This window comes from Urocitellus parryii, chromosome 4 (assembly GCF_045843805.1).
Source record: "Urocitellus parryii isolate mUroPar1 chromosome 4, mUroPar1.hap1, whole genome shotgun sequence".
Classification (NCBI taxonomy): domain Eukaryota; kingdom Metazoa; phylum Chordata; class Mammalia; order Rodentia; family Sciuridae; genus Urocitellus; species Urocitellus parryii.
The window spans coordinates 46,391,590-46,404,954 of record NC_135534.1 but is presented as its reverse complement, the minus strand read 5'-3'; the positions used below and the strand labels follow the sequence as shown (position 1 = coordinate 46,404,954).

Sequence of the window (13,365 nt, the reverse complement as noted above, 5' to 3'; positions counted from 1 at the left end):
GTCCTCCTCTATACTCTCAGGAGTTGAACTCACTTCTGGCCCCAAGGCTGCTCTCTGCCCCACTCTTGTCTGGCTCAAGACCTTGGATGAGGTCACTTCCCAGTAAGGACCCTGGATCAGGAGTGAAGTGTATGGCCTTGAGATGGTCCTGCCCCCTCTGTAGGCCTCCATTTTCCTTCAACAATGAAAATGTTAGATAAGATGAATAGTTTTTAAACTTTCTCAAGGACCCCATCATCTAAAGAAATCTTATGTGATGCTAAATACATTATATATAGGTAGAACTAAAGCTTCTTTGAAAAAAGTGGAGGTGGGTAATCCAGTCCTTTGTCTACTTGACCTCCTTTACTTGTAGTCCATAAAGGAGCCACTGAATTCTCAGAAGACTCAATGGGGCTCTGAAAAATGCAATTTGAAGGTTCATTAGACTAGATGGTGATTAAGGGTCCTCCAGCTTTGATGTCTTAGGATTCTTAACTTCTTCTTAATGTCTTAAGAATCCTAAGACATCAAAGTCACTGGACCTTAGTCATCACAGACCCCAGGCCCGAAACTATCCACGTTAGCCATTACAATCACCCAGGTTGGCTCCAGAGTCCTGCCTGGCTTAGATGATGATGAAACTTCTGAGGGTTTCATTGGTTTGAGATTAGTTTTCCCAGGGACCTCCTCTTCTGGGTCTTTCCAAGAGTCATGTCCTTTTATCTACTTACTCATTCCATGACCCCATACCCCAGCCCTCTCTCTCCCTTGGCCCTAGCTAGCAAGATGAAAGCACCTTCCTTTCAAAGTGTCCAGGTGAAACACCTCAGTATTCTTGAATGGACAAACTGCAAGCTCTGTCCCTTAGAGTGAAACCCCAGCATGGGGTTTGTGGCTGCTTCTGCATGACCAAGGAACCCTCTGTCTAGCTGAATCAAACACTGCTGGACCAAAACAGCCATGGCACTAGTGTGGGGTTTTCTGGCTCTACCAGGCAGGGAGAGGCTGGAACCTTCTGCTGAAATTTTAGATTTTCATGTCCTTTTGCGGGGACCCATCCTTCATTGAATAAAAGGGATGTGTTCTCCTTAAAAGCCTAGATACCGGGAAAACAGCCTCTGCTGTTCTGGTTTGTGGTTAGCTCAATCAGCTGTGCCTCCACGTCCTTCTCAGGTCAATCCCATAACCCAACAAAGTCAGTCTCCAGAAAAACTTTTGGAGAAAAAAAGCCACTTTATTAGGTTGTCTATCACAGCCCTTCACTCCTGGGATTGTCAGAATGGCTTTGGGCTGAAGTTTCTGATTGTCTTTCCTTCCAGTTTCTCCTTTTGTCCATGCCTTCCTGAGATTTGGTGTCCTCCGTGGCATCCAGGGGAGAGCAGGTGACCCTGGGATCTTGGCCCAGTGCAAGATATGCTGGCAGCTGACAGAGGGCCAGGGAGTGGCCAGCGCCACATCCCACAAGGAGTCCTGATGCTGACTGCAGAAGCTGCACAGGCTTCGGGGCCCAGACGTTGGCTTCGGTGCCATCCCCACACATGCCATGCTCGTTCCAGCCCCAGGAGTGACACACCCCACCTGTGAAGAAGAGATAAGACTGCTGTGGAAGTGGGTTTGTATAACAGGGCTGAACACTCACCCGAAGGTGAAAGCGTCATCATAAACCCCAGTTCACACATGTAAAAGCCAAGGCTCAATGACCCTTGGTGGCATGCTCACTGCCCCTGCCTCACCACTGCTCCCCTCTGCGCCCCAGATCTGCTCTTATTCCTTGTAAGGCCTTCCTATCTTTCAATGTCCTCACTTTTGAAGGTTCCAAACCTCCTCATTCTTTTGACTCCAATCTAAATGTCATTCAAATGCTAGGTTCACCATCCACCTGTTCCATATTGGATTTTTGCTACTGTCTTTGTCCTTTTTCCTCATGAGGACCCTGTGCTCTAAAGATGCACATACCACACTTGTGCATATCCATGGGGTGACGTGTTTACTGTCCCCTCCTCACCAGCTCTACATTCTGTGGTGAGGCAAAGAGCTTGTGTTTTGCTCACTGTTGGGTCACTAGCATGGTGCCTGGTACTCAGGAAGGGTTTGTTGGGTAGGGCCATGAACAAACTCAGACTTGCACAACCACAAAGTGGCCACACCAGCAACAGTCCAGGTCACTTGATGATCCAGGATGCTCCATCCTATTAGATCCCTCTCCTAGGAGCTAAGCACCTTCAGGTGGTTATTTTAACTTTTCTATGGTTGTTTTAACTTTTTCTCCTGGATATAAAAATAAAACATCTTCATGGAATGAAAAAAGAGAAATGGAAGAGTGTAAAGAAACGCAGGACTGCACAATCTCATCCCTCACCATGAATATCTGGTATCTCTCTTTTAAACCTTTAATTTGTGAAATTTTTAAATATTTGTGTATATTTTTATACTGCTTTTATCCCTTAACATTATACCATAAACATTTCTCCATGGACTTGTACATTATTAAAAAAGTAAATTAAAAACTAATTTGCTTGAAATTTTGAAATGATTTAGTATGCAGAAAAGTATATATCCTCACCCAAACTTAGAACATGGGTTAACATTTTGCCATATCTGTTTCAATCCTTCCCTTAAAGAAAATAAAGTTTAAGTCCCACTTCCCATTTTTGCCCCTCCACCCCACTCTCCTTCACAGAAGTAACCACTGTTTTGAAGGTGGTGTACATTATTTGTACTCTTGTACATTTTTCAATACATGTGTCCTTAATACTATGTAATATTTTGTCTTAAAGATCTCCAAAAATAGTATCCAAATATGTATCTTTTGTGTGACTTGCTCTTTATCCTCAGCGTTGTTTTAGAAATTTATCTGAGCTGATAGGAACAGATCTAGCTCATTCAGTTTAACCAGTTTAGTAGCTCATGTAAAATCCTATTCTAAAAATTCACTTCCCTCGAAATGATAGTTCTTTAATAATGATCACTGTTGCTACTTTGTAATATATCATATATAAAAATGTTACATGACAATAATACTAAATGCTTGCTATTATAAACAGTAATTCAATGAACTTTGAACAACAATACTTCAATGAAAAATTTTTAACATGTCTATTGGTAGAAATTGACATTTGTGCCAGGTGATCCCTAGAACCATCCGTGAGTCACAGAGACTCATATGTTTTAACTTTAAGATGGTCAAATAGCTCTTCAAAGTCATTTGTACTCCCATCAGCAATAAATATGAATTTGTTTCTTTGTATCTTTGCCTTTAGACTCTTGCTATTCTGATAAGTATATCTGATTGGCGTGCATTTCCTGCTAGTGAGATGGAGCACTGTTTCATGTTTCTTTGCCATGCCTTCTACAGATTACCTATTTACATCCTTTGCTTGTTTTGTTCTTTGGTTGTTTGCCTTTTTCTTATTGATTCTTTCTTTTGTTTATATAAATCCTCCTTCTGTTGTTATGTGCACTGCAAGTACTACAGTATGTCTCTTCACTTTGTTTATGGTGCTTTTGTTATACAGATTTATTTATAATGGCTGCCTAATTGCCCATTATGAAGATTAAACAATTTACTTATCTCCTATTATCAGATACTTAGGTTGCTTCTAATTTTTCATTATTTTGTATAGAATTGCTATAAACATCTTTATGCATGAATCTTTGTCACTTTAATTATTTTCTCAAATTAGATTCTCAGAATGGGAATTCCTGGTCAAAGGGTATAGACCTTTCTGAGAATCCTGTCAGAATACTTTTCAAAAAAGCTACTTGAATTACAACTTCAGCAATCTGGGAATCTGTCTCACTCTTGTATTGCCAGTATTTATTAATATTATAATATTTAAAAATGCTTTCTAATTCAAAGACAAAAAATGGTATCTCATTTTAATTTGCATTTTGATTACCATTGAAGCTGAAAAATAATTCTTATGTTTCTCAGATATTTGTACTTCCTCTTTTTGTACTGTCTGCTGTCTATCTTTTTTTCTGGTTAGGATAAGAGTTTAAGTGCTCACACCCAACAATGAGCTGGGTTCAAATCGTAGCTACACCATTCATGAGCTGGCTGTGCACTGTAGGCAGGTCACTCAGCTCTCAGTGCCTCTGTTTTTCCATCTGTTAAATGGAGGTAATGATAGTATCTTTCTTATAGTGTTGTTTACAAGGATTAAATAACTAAGTGACTAAGTATGTATAAAATACTTGGTACAGAGTCTGGCATAATATGCTACATAAGTACTTGCTTAATGATGTTATGTCTTAAGAGCTTTATTGTTTAAAAACTTTTATTTTAAGGGTATTAATTCTTCCTCTGTCATATTTGACATTAACATTTTTTTGTGTTTGATTTAAAATTATTTTAGGTCTTTTGATATACCTGTTTATGGTTCAATATAGTAAAATTTATTGATCTTTTATGTTCAATTCTTCCATTGCTAATGAGAACTGAGTTCATCTCTATATAGATCAGAAAATACTGTTTCTGATTATCTGATCATTTGAATTTTTAAATCTTTACAATTAACTAATTTTTCATTCAAAATTGTTTTTCAGACCATTCTTGCAAGAGAGGAAGGCTGGCTGGGCCCTGGGATTACCCTTCCTGTTCCTTTTCCTTAGTAGAAGGCAGGCACTGGTCAAAAGCTTGGGTCTGGGGAAACACAGATGTCTACCTGTTTGGCAGGTGCAGGAGGAAGCTCACACAGAGAGGATGAGCCCCAGGCTGCATTTCCTGCTGCTAGGCCAGTGCTTCAGCCAGGGTAGAGTGTGTAGAGGAGCCTTGGTACCTTTGGGCCCAGTGAGGTACTTGGTGTGGGCTTTGTGCCCAGCCCTGGTGAGTGGCACAGCTGACTGTCAGCAGGGATGGGGGTGGGAGGAAGGCAGAGCTGACCTCCCAGCAGGACAAGGCACAATGGGCAGCTGGCAGGTCCCTTTCCTCCTGCCAAAGGGAACATGCTCTAAGGAAGCCACACTCTGGGCTGGGGTAGCCAGAGGCTCAGAGCCAGGACATTCATGCCCAATGGGTTGAGAAGCCTGTCAGAGGCCCAGAGATCCCTTTCTCAGTGCTTCCAGAGAAAGCGTACTCAAGGTTATATTCTTTACATGCTTGAATTCTAACAGCTCTGTGAGCTACCACATTTGATAGACGATTTTTATTTTTAATACACAAGATGGGGTTCTAGGGCCCAGACAGTAAGTCTCTAACATCTGTGCTAAATTCTGCATATTTTATATCAGGGCTTGCCAGACTCGCATAAAGTGCAGATAGGAAATGTTTTTGGTTCAAAGGTCACATTATGTCTCTGTCACATATTCTCTCTCTCTCTTTTTTTAAATTTATTTTTTAGGTACAGTTGGACAAAATGCCTTTGTTTTATTTATTTATTTTTATGTGGTGCTAAGGATCGAACCCAGAGCCTCACAGGTGTTAGGTGAGTGCTCTACCACTGAGCCCCAGTCCCTATTCATTCTCTCTCTCTCTCTCTCTCTCTCTCTCTCTCTCATATTTATTTATTTATTTTACAATCCTTTAAAAGCCATTCTTAGGTGGTGACTTCACAAAGAAACAGGCCATAAGTCAGAGTTGATAGTAGTTTGCTGATCCCAGTATGGACCTAATAGTTCAGTATTTACTATGGACAGTGCTATGCTGTCCTGGGTCCCATATTACCACACAGCTGTGTGATAATGGCATTTAGGTCCCTACCTACCTCACAGGGTTTTCAAGATGAAAATTAATGCCCCAGCACAGAGTTTGATAAATGGTGACAGTTCACACCCATGTGGGAAGCCGACCACAGGGAGGGGAGAAAAAGGTAAGGAAGTCCACACCAGTGGCAAAAGGCACAAAGGAGAGGGCAGGGCCCAACAGATGGGAAGGTGCAGGGTAAATGACAGGAAGTGTAGGTTTCCAAACGTTTTGAACAAACCTCCTATAGAAAATTACTAGGCAGTCAAACTTAGAAAGCAAAGAGTGGTCATCTCCTGAGCAGAAAGGCATGCAGAAGGACATCTTTAAGACACGAGCCCCTCTAGCATTTGAGAATAGGTCTGAACCCTGCTCCCCCCACCCCACACACAAGCACATCACTTAGCCCACTATGTCAGGGCACAGTGAGGATAGAAAGCCTGCTGGTGTGGCAAGAGACTGCCATGCAGGCTGCACTCCTGCAGGCATGGAAGAAAGGAGCATGGCCTGCTGCAAGCCTCACCTTGGCTGGCTCGAGTACAGAACACCTAGTTTTCAAAGCAGGTAGGTGAGAGGATGACTCCTGGCTTTACAGAGGATACCCACCAGGTCCTTGAGGACACTAATGCCATCTGGTTGAAGGAGACTGGCTTTGCTAGCTCCAGGTCCTAGAGTGGGTAGAGAGCCCCATAGTTCACACAGGGTTCCCCAGCCTCTTGGAGTAAAGGCCCTCTATTCATAGGGCTCGATCTGGCCTGTGACAAGTAGTGGAGGTCATGACCCACCACATGCCTTAGCCTAAAAACACTACATGCAGTGGAACCTCAGAATTGACAGAGTCCCTGGCACAAGCTAGACATAATATCCAAATCTGTTAGGCCATTGTGGCACCTGCCGAATCTTCTTGGCAACCTGGGTTTTCTCAGGGCCTTATGGTGCTGGGACTGTAGCCCAGTGTTAAGGAGGGGGTGGCATCTTTGCTAGAGGGACTTGCCTAGGAGGGACAAATTCCTGACATGTGTTGTAGAGTCCCCTGGCTATCTCCTGAACCACAATGAAGATTGTATTTCCCAACCTCCCTTGTAGCTGAGTATGACCAATGAGGCTCAAGCTGAAATGTTCTGCAATAGCTTATGGAACTCCCCTTAGAAGAGATGGCATATCCTTTTGCCCCTTCTTGTTTGTCCCTCCCCCATCTTGTCACTGGGAATGTGGGTATAATAGTTGTATTTCTAGACACCATCTCTGACCTTGAGGATAAGGGTTGCAACCTAGGGATGGTGCCTTTTAATTTCATATAAATGTTACCCCATTTCCACAGAAACCCTCCAGGGGTTATTACCTCCATTTTTTATAGATAAAATGACTAGGCTCAAAGAGGGAAAATAACTCATCCATGGTCACACAGCCTTTCTAGTCAGGACTAGAATCAAGGACTCCCAAATCTCAGGCTTTTTCACCAGTTCTAAACCTTGTGAAAATGCTGACAAAATCTCTGAGTACTTGGTGTATACCAGACCCTCTGATAAGTACTCTGTAAGTATGAATTCACCAAACCCTCACAACAAGGCTGTGAAGCACAATCGGACATGATTCCCATTTCCCAGAGATCTGGGAGCTGCGCAAGGTCGTGCAGTAGGAAGTGCAACTAGATGGACCCCAGGCAGTCTGACTCCAGGACCTCTTCTGTTAGACTGTTCTCTTGAGCCAAAACAGCGCTTCCTGCCACTAAGCAAAGGGACAGTAACAGCCCCCAAGAGGGTACAGGAGGTTGGTGAGAGGGCACTCTGCAGAGGAGCGGTTTTCTAGCCCTGTGAGCCCTGGGGCTGGCCCTCCCACTTCTGGTGGATGCTGGGAAGAGGAGGCGGGGTGAGAAAAGTCAGGGTTCACATTGTCTCCTGCTGGTCCCAGAGCTCACACACACTTGGCCACAGTCAGAGCTACTCCTCTGCAATGCCAGGCTGAGAGAAGGAGGCAGGGTGTGGTGAGTACCCTCACACACAGGAAGGCTCTGCACTCAGCAAGCTGGTTCATGCTAGTGAGGACAAAGCTGGGCAAGTCTGGGGAACACTTCTGAGTGTCTAGTCACCCAAACTCACAGGGATCCTACACTTTTAGCAGCGGTTAGTGGGATAGTCCTTAGGGCCCTGCTGTGAGCAAAGAACAGTGAAGAGCCAGATTTCAGGCCTCCTGAAGAGCTCTGGGTCTAGGCAGCAACAGTGAGATAGAGAGAAGGGGTTTGGGCCCTCCCTCTCCTGCTTGGACCACTGCAACAGCTACTCCATCTTGTGTATGGAGGCCCCTGGCCTGGCTGGGAGCAATCAGGTGAAAAGAAAGACTGGGATAGATCCTCCCATGGGACTTTCCTGTCCCTGCTTATGACACCTTGTCTAGGACCCATATCTGGTTCTCCATGGCCTGTCTCTTTCAGCCTCACCCCCACCCCCCTTTCCCAGCTCATTTTTCCAGCACCATGGGCTTGCTACCTGCTCCCTGAATCCACCCAAGCCATTCATACTGGCATGCTCCTGCCCATGGTGAGTCCGTTTATTTCATCATTGGGTGCCTTTTGTGGTTCAAGTCCTGTGTTAGACAACAAGACCCAGAGAAGGGGGAAAAAAAAAAACTCCATTTGTGTTCACTGGGCCCCAGTCCACTAGGGAAGACAGTCATGGGAAAAGATCATTATGGGAACTGATGGCATATGGACCCAAGGAGGCACATACAACAGTCTTCACAGTAGCACTGTTTGTAATTGGGGAACCCCAGAATATCCATTAATAGAAAGAAAAATGTTCAAGAAGCTAGGAGTTGATCCTATGATTAAGTTATATGTAGCTATTAAAAATAATGAGGCAGAGCTCAATGGGCCAACATGGGAAGGTATCCATCACATTTAAGAGAAAATAGGTTGCCGAACAATGGAGAGATAGTGTGATTCCAGTTATATGAAGCTGCTGTGTAGTTTATATGTACTGATCCTAAAGGATACATCCCATCCTGAGAACAGTTTTTGAGGCAGAAATAGAAAACTGTGGGGAGGGTGATTCTCATTTTTTTTGTTGTGTATTTTCCAAATTTTTAAACAAGTAATCTCACAGGATGACTCAAAAAATAGTATTTTTATAAAAAAAGAGACAGAAGTAGCATAGAGGAGAGGAAGATATGCTCTATTGCGGACAGGAGGTTGGTGTCACTGAAAGTTCCAAGGTTAATTCTTAACTGGGTTTTGAAGGATGAATAAAAATAGAAGTCCCTTGAAATTTGCCCACTCTGAGCTGCCTCCATAGATCACAATGGATGCAGAAGTGAAATGTGTCTGGGTGTAGGACTGGATCCTCCCGGGCTGTTGGAAGGCTGTTAGTTTCACTTCCTCAGAGCACCTATGGTACTCAGACCTCTCTAAGCACCCACATCACACTGCTCCTGATTCTACAGGTATTTCTACTTGTTACTGTCTCACCACTCTGCAAGTTAGGGGTGAGAATGGGGTGCTTGAAGCAGAGAGAGGGCTCATGGATCAGCCCTCAGGTGCATGGAACAGGCACTTAGGATACAGGCTTTGAGTAAAGTGAATCCATGTGGGCCTTTCCCTTGACCCTCTCTGAACCCACTGCTCTGTGTGAAGAAAAGCAGGGGAGGGGCTGAGAACTGGTGTCATCAACCCCACTCCTGTGCTTGGCTACTTAGCTTTATTCCCTGGTCTGTGGCCAGAGCTGCCTCCTGGCCACAGGCCTTAAGAGCAGAAAACTGTTAGACTGTCCCTGGTCATGCTGACACAGAAGAGAAGTAGCTCCTACTGTAAATGGCATGAAGACAATGGCCCCCATTGGGCCTGGCTGGGTGAAGAGACACTATCAGTGTTGGCCTTTTAATAATTGGTCCATCCATCACTTTCTAGAGCCAATAATGCCAGAAGGCAAGGAGCTGAGGCAGCAGGAAGAAGCCATTCCTGAATAAGAAATTATTCCGGAGATGTTGTGGGTCTGTGGCCAAACTATCACAGGGAGGACTATCAGTAGGAACAGGATGGACTAGGTCCCCTCTAGTCCCGAGAATGGGTGAGAAGAGTTGACAGAGGTGAGGCAAGGAGACCAGTGAGGAGGCTGTGATTATCTACCAGGTAAGACAGATGAGGGCCTGGGAAGAAGGGACTTGGGAAGGTGAGAATCTGGCCACTTCTCACTCACTCCATCATCTTTCACTGGTGGTCTTACAAGGGCTCCTAACTGCTCCAGTGGCTTCTCCTCTTAATCAGAATAACATTAGCTGGTCCTCAGCTTCCCACTGACATCATATCCCATTGTGTTCCACTTTTCTGACATCACTCTGTCATTCTGGCTTCCTTACATTTTCTCAAACAGTACTCACCTCCGGACCTTTGTACTTGCTATTCCTGCTATCAGGAACATCCTTGTCTCTGCTTTCCCCAGGTTCACTCCCTTATGTTGTTCAGTTATTTATTTAAATGTCACTTATCTGAGAAGCTTTCTCTGATGATATTAAATAGTGATTTACCCCATCCCTGTCTCTTATCTTCTCACTTGCTGTATTTTTCTTTTTCAACTGTTTATTACTTCTTTCCTGACCAAAATACACGCTCTTTGAGAGGAGGGGATCTGTTTGGTTTGTGTCTGTACCCAGCACCTGAAACAGTACTTGGCATATATCAGAGCTCAATAAATACTGTTGTGTGAATTAACACATGAATGAATGAACAGCTAATGAAGGCCAAAAGGAAACCCACAGAAGTGGGAAGAAGCAGCTATGCGAATGGCCAATTCCAGCTCAGCACCAGGAACAACTCTGCAATGACTGGAAGGCTGCCTGGGAAGGTCCTGGGCCCCTAGCTGGCAAGCACATTCCAGAGTAGGTAGAGGCTGGGATGCAACAAATCAAAAGTCCTCCTGAACCTGGAGAGCTTGTGTGGTGGTGTGGCTAAGTATGGAAGGGCATAAGAAAGAAAGAGAAGGAAGGTGGGAGCAGATGTGCAGAGTGGAGAAATGTTCACTTCTCAGGCTGGGTTCCTCACACACAGAAGAATGGTTCTAGTGATACATAAAAGTGTGCTGCATAGACTGATTTGAAGCTGCAAGGCTAGGGACTGTCCTAGAACCTCTTCTGGAACCCCAGTGCTCAAAAGTTTGTTCAGTACTTTTTATTCTTCTTCTCTTTACATAAGAGGAAACTGAGACCCTTAGGGAGACAATACCATGTGGAAGTCCTTGCTGCCTGCCTTCTCACTGCTCTCCACTGCCCCCCTCTGCATCAAAGTGGGCATCTCTTCTGATAGTTTAGCAGCCCGGTGAGGCAGGCATTTGGATCAACCCTGTATGGGAGAGAAAACTGAATCTGGGTGAGGTTTAGAAACAGCCAAGCTGGAAGAGGCAGCGGCCAGCACTCCCCCTCCCCCAGGAGTAGGAGGTGCTGAGGCTGCTGTGGACATATTCCTCAGTCACCTGCAGAGAGAGCGTGCTATGGCACATTGACTCCACTGGGTGACTATTCTTAGATCTAGGGAGCTAGGGATGACGGATTTAGAACTTACGAGGTGGAAACGTGTTGGCCTGTTTTATAAACAACTGAAATCTTCTCTAAAGACTATCTTTCTGAATTCTGTGTTCTCTGTTAGAACTGCTTTTTTCCTAGGCTTATTGGCTGCCCTGGGAGAAGGAACAGGAAAGGAAATTAACCCTCTCAGGGGTCTCCTATCATGTATGATGCTACAGGCTTTTGCATGACCTATCTCATTTAACATAGCAGCCCTGGGAAAAAGTTTTTTTTTTTTTTTTTTTTTTTTTTTTTAAATCACTCTCTATGGATGAAGACACAGTGGCTAGGAGAAGTTCAGAAATTAGCACAGTGTAGCTGCCAAAGAAAATCTGGCCCTGAAGGTGGTTGGGGAAGTAGGACATAAGTACAGCACCTTTAGATTTTAATCTCTTTAGGTGTTTACAGATGGCTCTCCTGTTCTCTAAGATTTCTTTACATATCTTCCCTCTGTACACTGGGTGGTGTGAACTGTCCTCAATGTCTGCCAGGGCCCCTCCCTCAGCAGGTTGCAGGTTGTCATCATCCCTCTACAAGTGTGATATCCAGAACCAGCCATGGGCCCTAAAAATGATGGCTCACCAAGATGCACACATCCAGAGTCTCCATCTCCTTTAGTGCAGTCATGTCAGCTGCCTTGAGTCCAGGTCTGCTGACTCTTACTGGAACCACAGTCCCATTTACTGCTCTTGTCTCCCCTGGTCCAGCCTGAGTGTTGGTGTTTCATACCTGGTTGCAACTTTCAAATTGTCTTGACTAAGTATCATTTTATTAAACAGATATAGTGATCTCCTCAGGGCAGCAGAGGGGCATGCAGTTCTGTACCCAAGAGCAGCCAGATTGTTGCCTTTCCTAGAGCCTGGTTTCCACAAGAGTTTCCCTACATTGTTCTCTCAGAGCCTGTTTGGAACTCATCAGTGTGCAGAAGGAAGGCTGGGGAATTAGAGAAATAGTGGGGGTTGGGTAAGAAGGTCCAGAAGAATCCACATTCAGGGAAATGAAAGTGCTGGAGTTCACATGGGAATAGATGGTCCAAATATAAGAAGGAATTCTCTCTGGGGTTCCAATCACTACTGAGTATGAGCTTTGTGTTTGGTGCTGTGCTCTATTCTGTTCCATCCACTTAGTATACACTGACTGACTCCAACAGAGCTCAAGTGCTAGGTTAGGTGGTTAAGCACCCATCCCACAGCAACAGCAGACGGAGGAGATGAATGAGTCCAGAAAGGCCATGCAGACAGAAGACAGTCAGTCTCTCTCTCTCCATATATATTTACGTATAAATTATATACATACAAATTTATATATAAATTATAATATATATAATTTTTTAAAACAATAAAATTTTATCAAACTTTATGCCAATAAAAAAGTTATAGAATAGCCAAAAAATCTATGGATTAATACCTTTTATTTACATTGATATATTTTTTCTCTTAAATAGACTATTTTTAGGAGAAATTTTAGTTTCACAGAAAAATTAAGCAGAAAATACAGTTTTCATATAGTCCCTACCTTTCCACATTCACAGCATCTTCCACTAGCAACATCCCAGCACCAGAATGGTATATTTATTACAATCAATGAACCTACATTGACACATCATTGTTGCTCAAAATATATAGTTTACATTAGGGTTCATTCTTGGTGTTGTACAGTCTATGGGTTTTGACAAATGTATAATGACACAATCTACCATTACATTAAAAGTTAAGCATCCTTTATCTGAAAATCTGAAATCTAAAATGCTCCAAAATCCAAAGCTTTTTGAGCAGTGACATGACACCATAAGTGGAAAATTCCATGCCTAAGCCCATGAGATGAGTTGCAATCAAAACACAGGCACACTAAAAAGACTGTAAACTGGATGCTGTAGTGCATGCCTATAATCCCAGCAACTCAGGAGGCTGAGACAAGAGGACAGCAAGTTCAAGACCAGTTTCAGCAACTTAGCAAGACCCTGTCTCAAAAAATAAAAAGCACTGGGGATGAAAGTCAGTGATTTTTAAAGTGCTCCTGGGTTCATCTCCAGTAACACCCCACCCCACCCCACCCCAACCCCTACCAAAAAAAAAAAAAAAAGATTGTCTAAAATTTGCCTCAGGCTATGTGTACAAGGTGTTTTGAAACATAAATGAATTTTGTGCTCA

At 43.7% G+C, this 13,365-nt stretch overlaps 1 protein-coding gene across 3 annotated transcripts in view; it reads right to left on the bottom strand.

The window, feature by feature from the left end:
* Nucleotides 1-1,217: 1,217 nt before the first annotated feature.
* Sergef (secretion regulating guanine nucleotide exchange factor) overlaps nucleotides 1,218-13,365 on the bottom strand; it is a 219,560-nt gene continuing 207,412 nt past the window's right edge. For all 3 annotated transcript variants that reach the window (XM_026398989.1, XM_026398990.2, XM_077797522.1), the window contains one exon: nucleotides 1,218-1,560. In XM_026398989.1, the coding sequence (XP_026254774.1) occupies nucleotides 1,232-1,560 (329 nt within the window). In that variant the 3' untranslated portion in view covers nucleotides 1,218-1,231. The remainder of the gene's footprint in view (nucleotides 1,561-13,365) is intronic.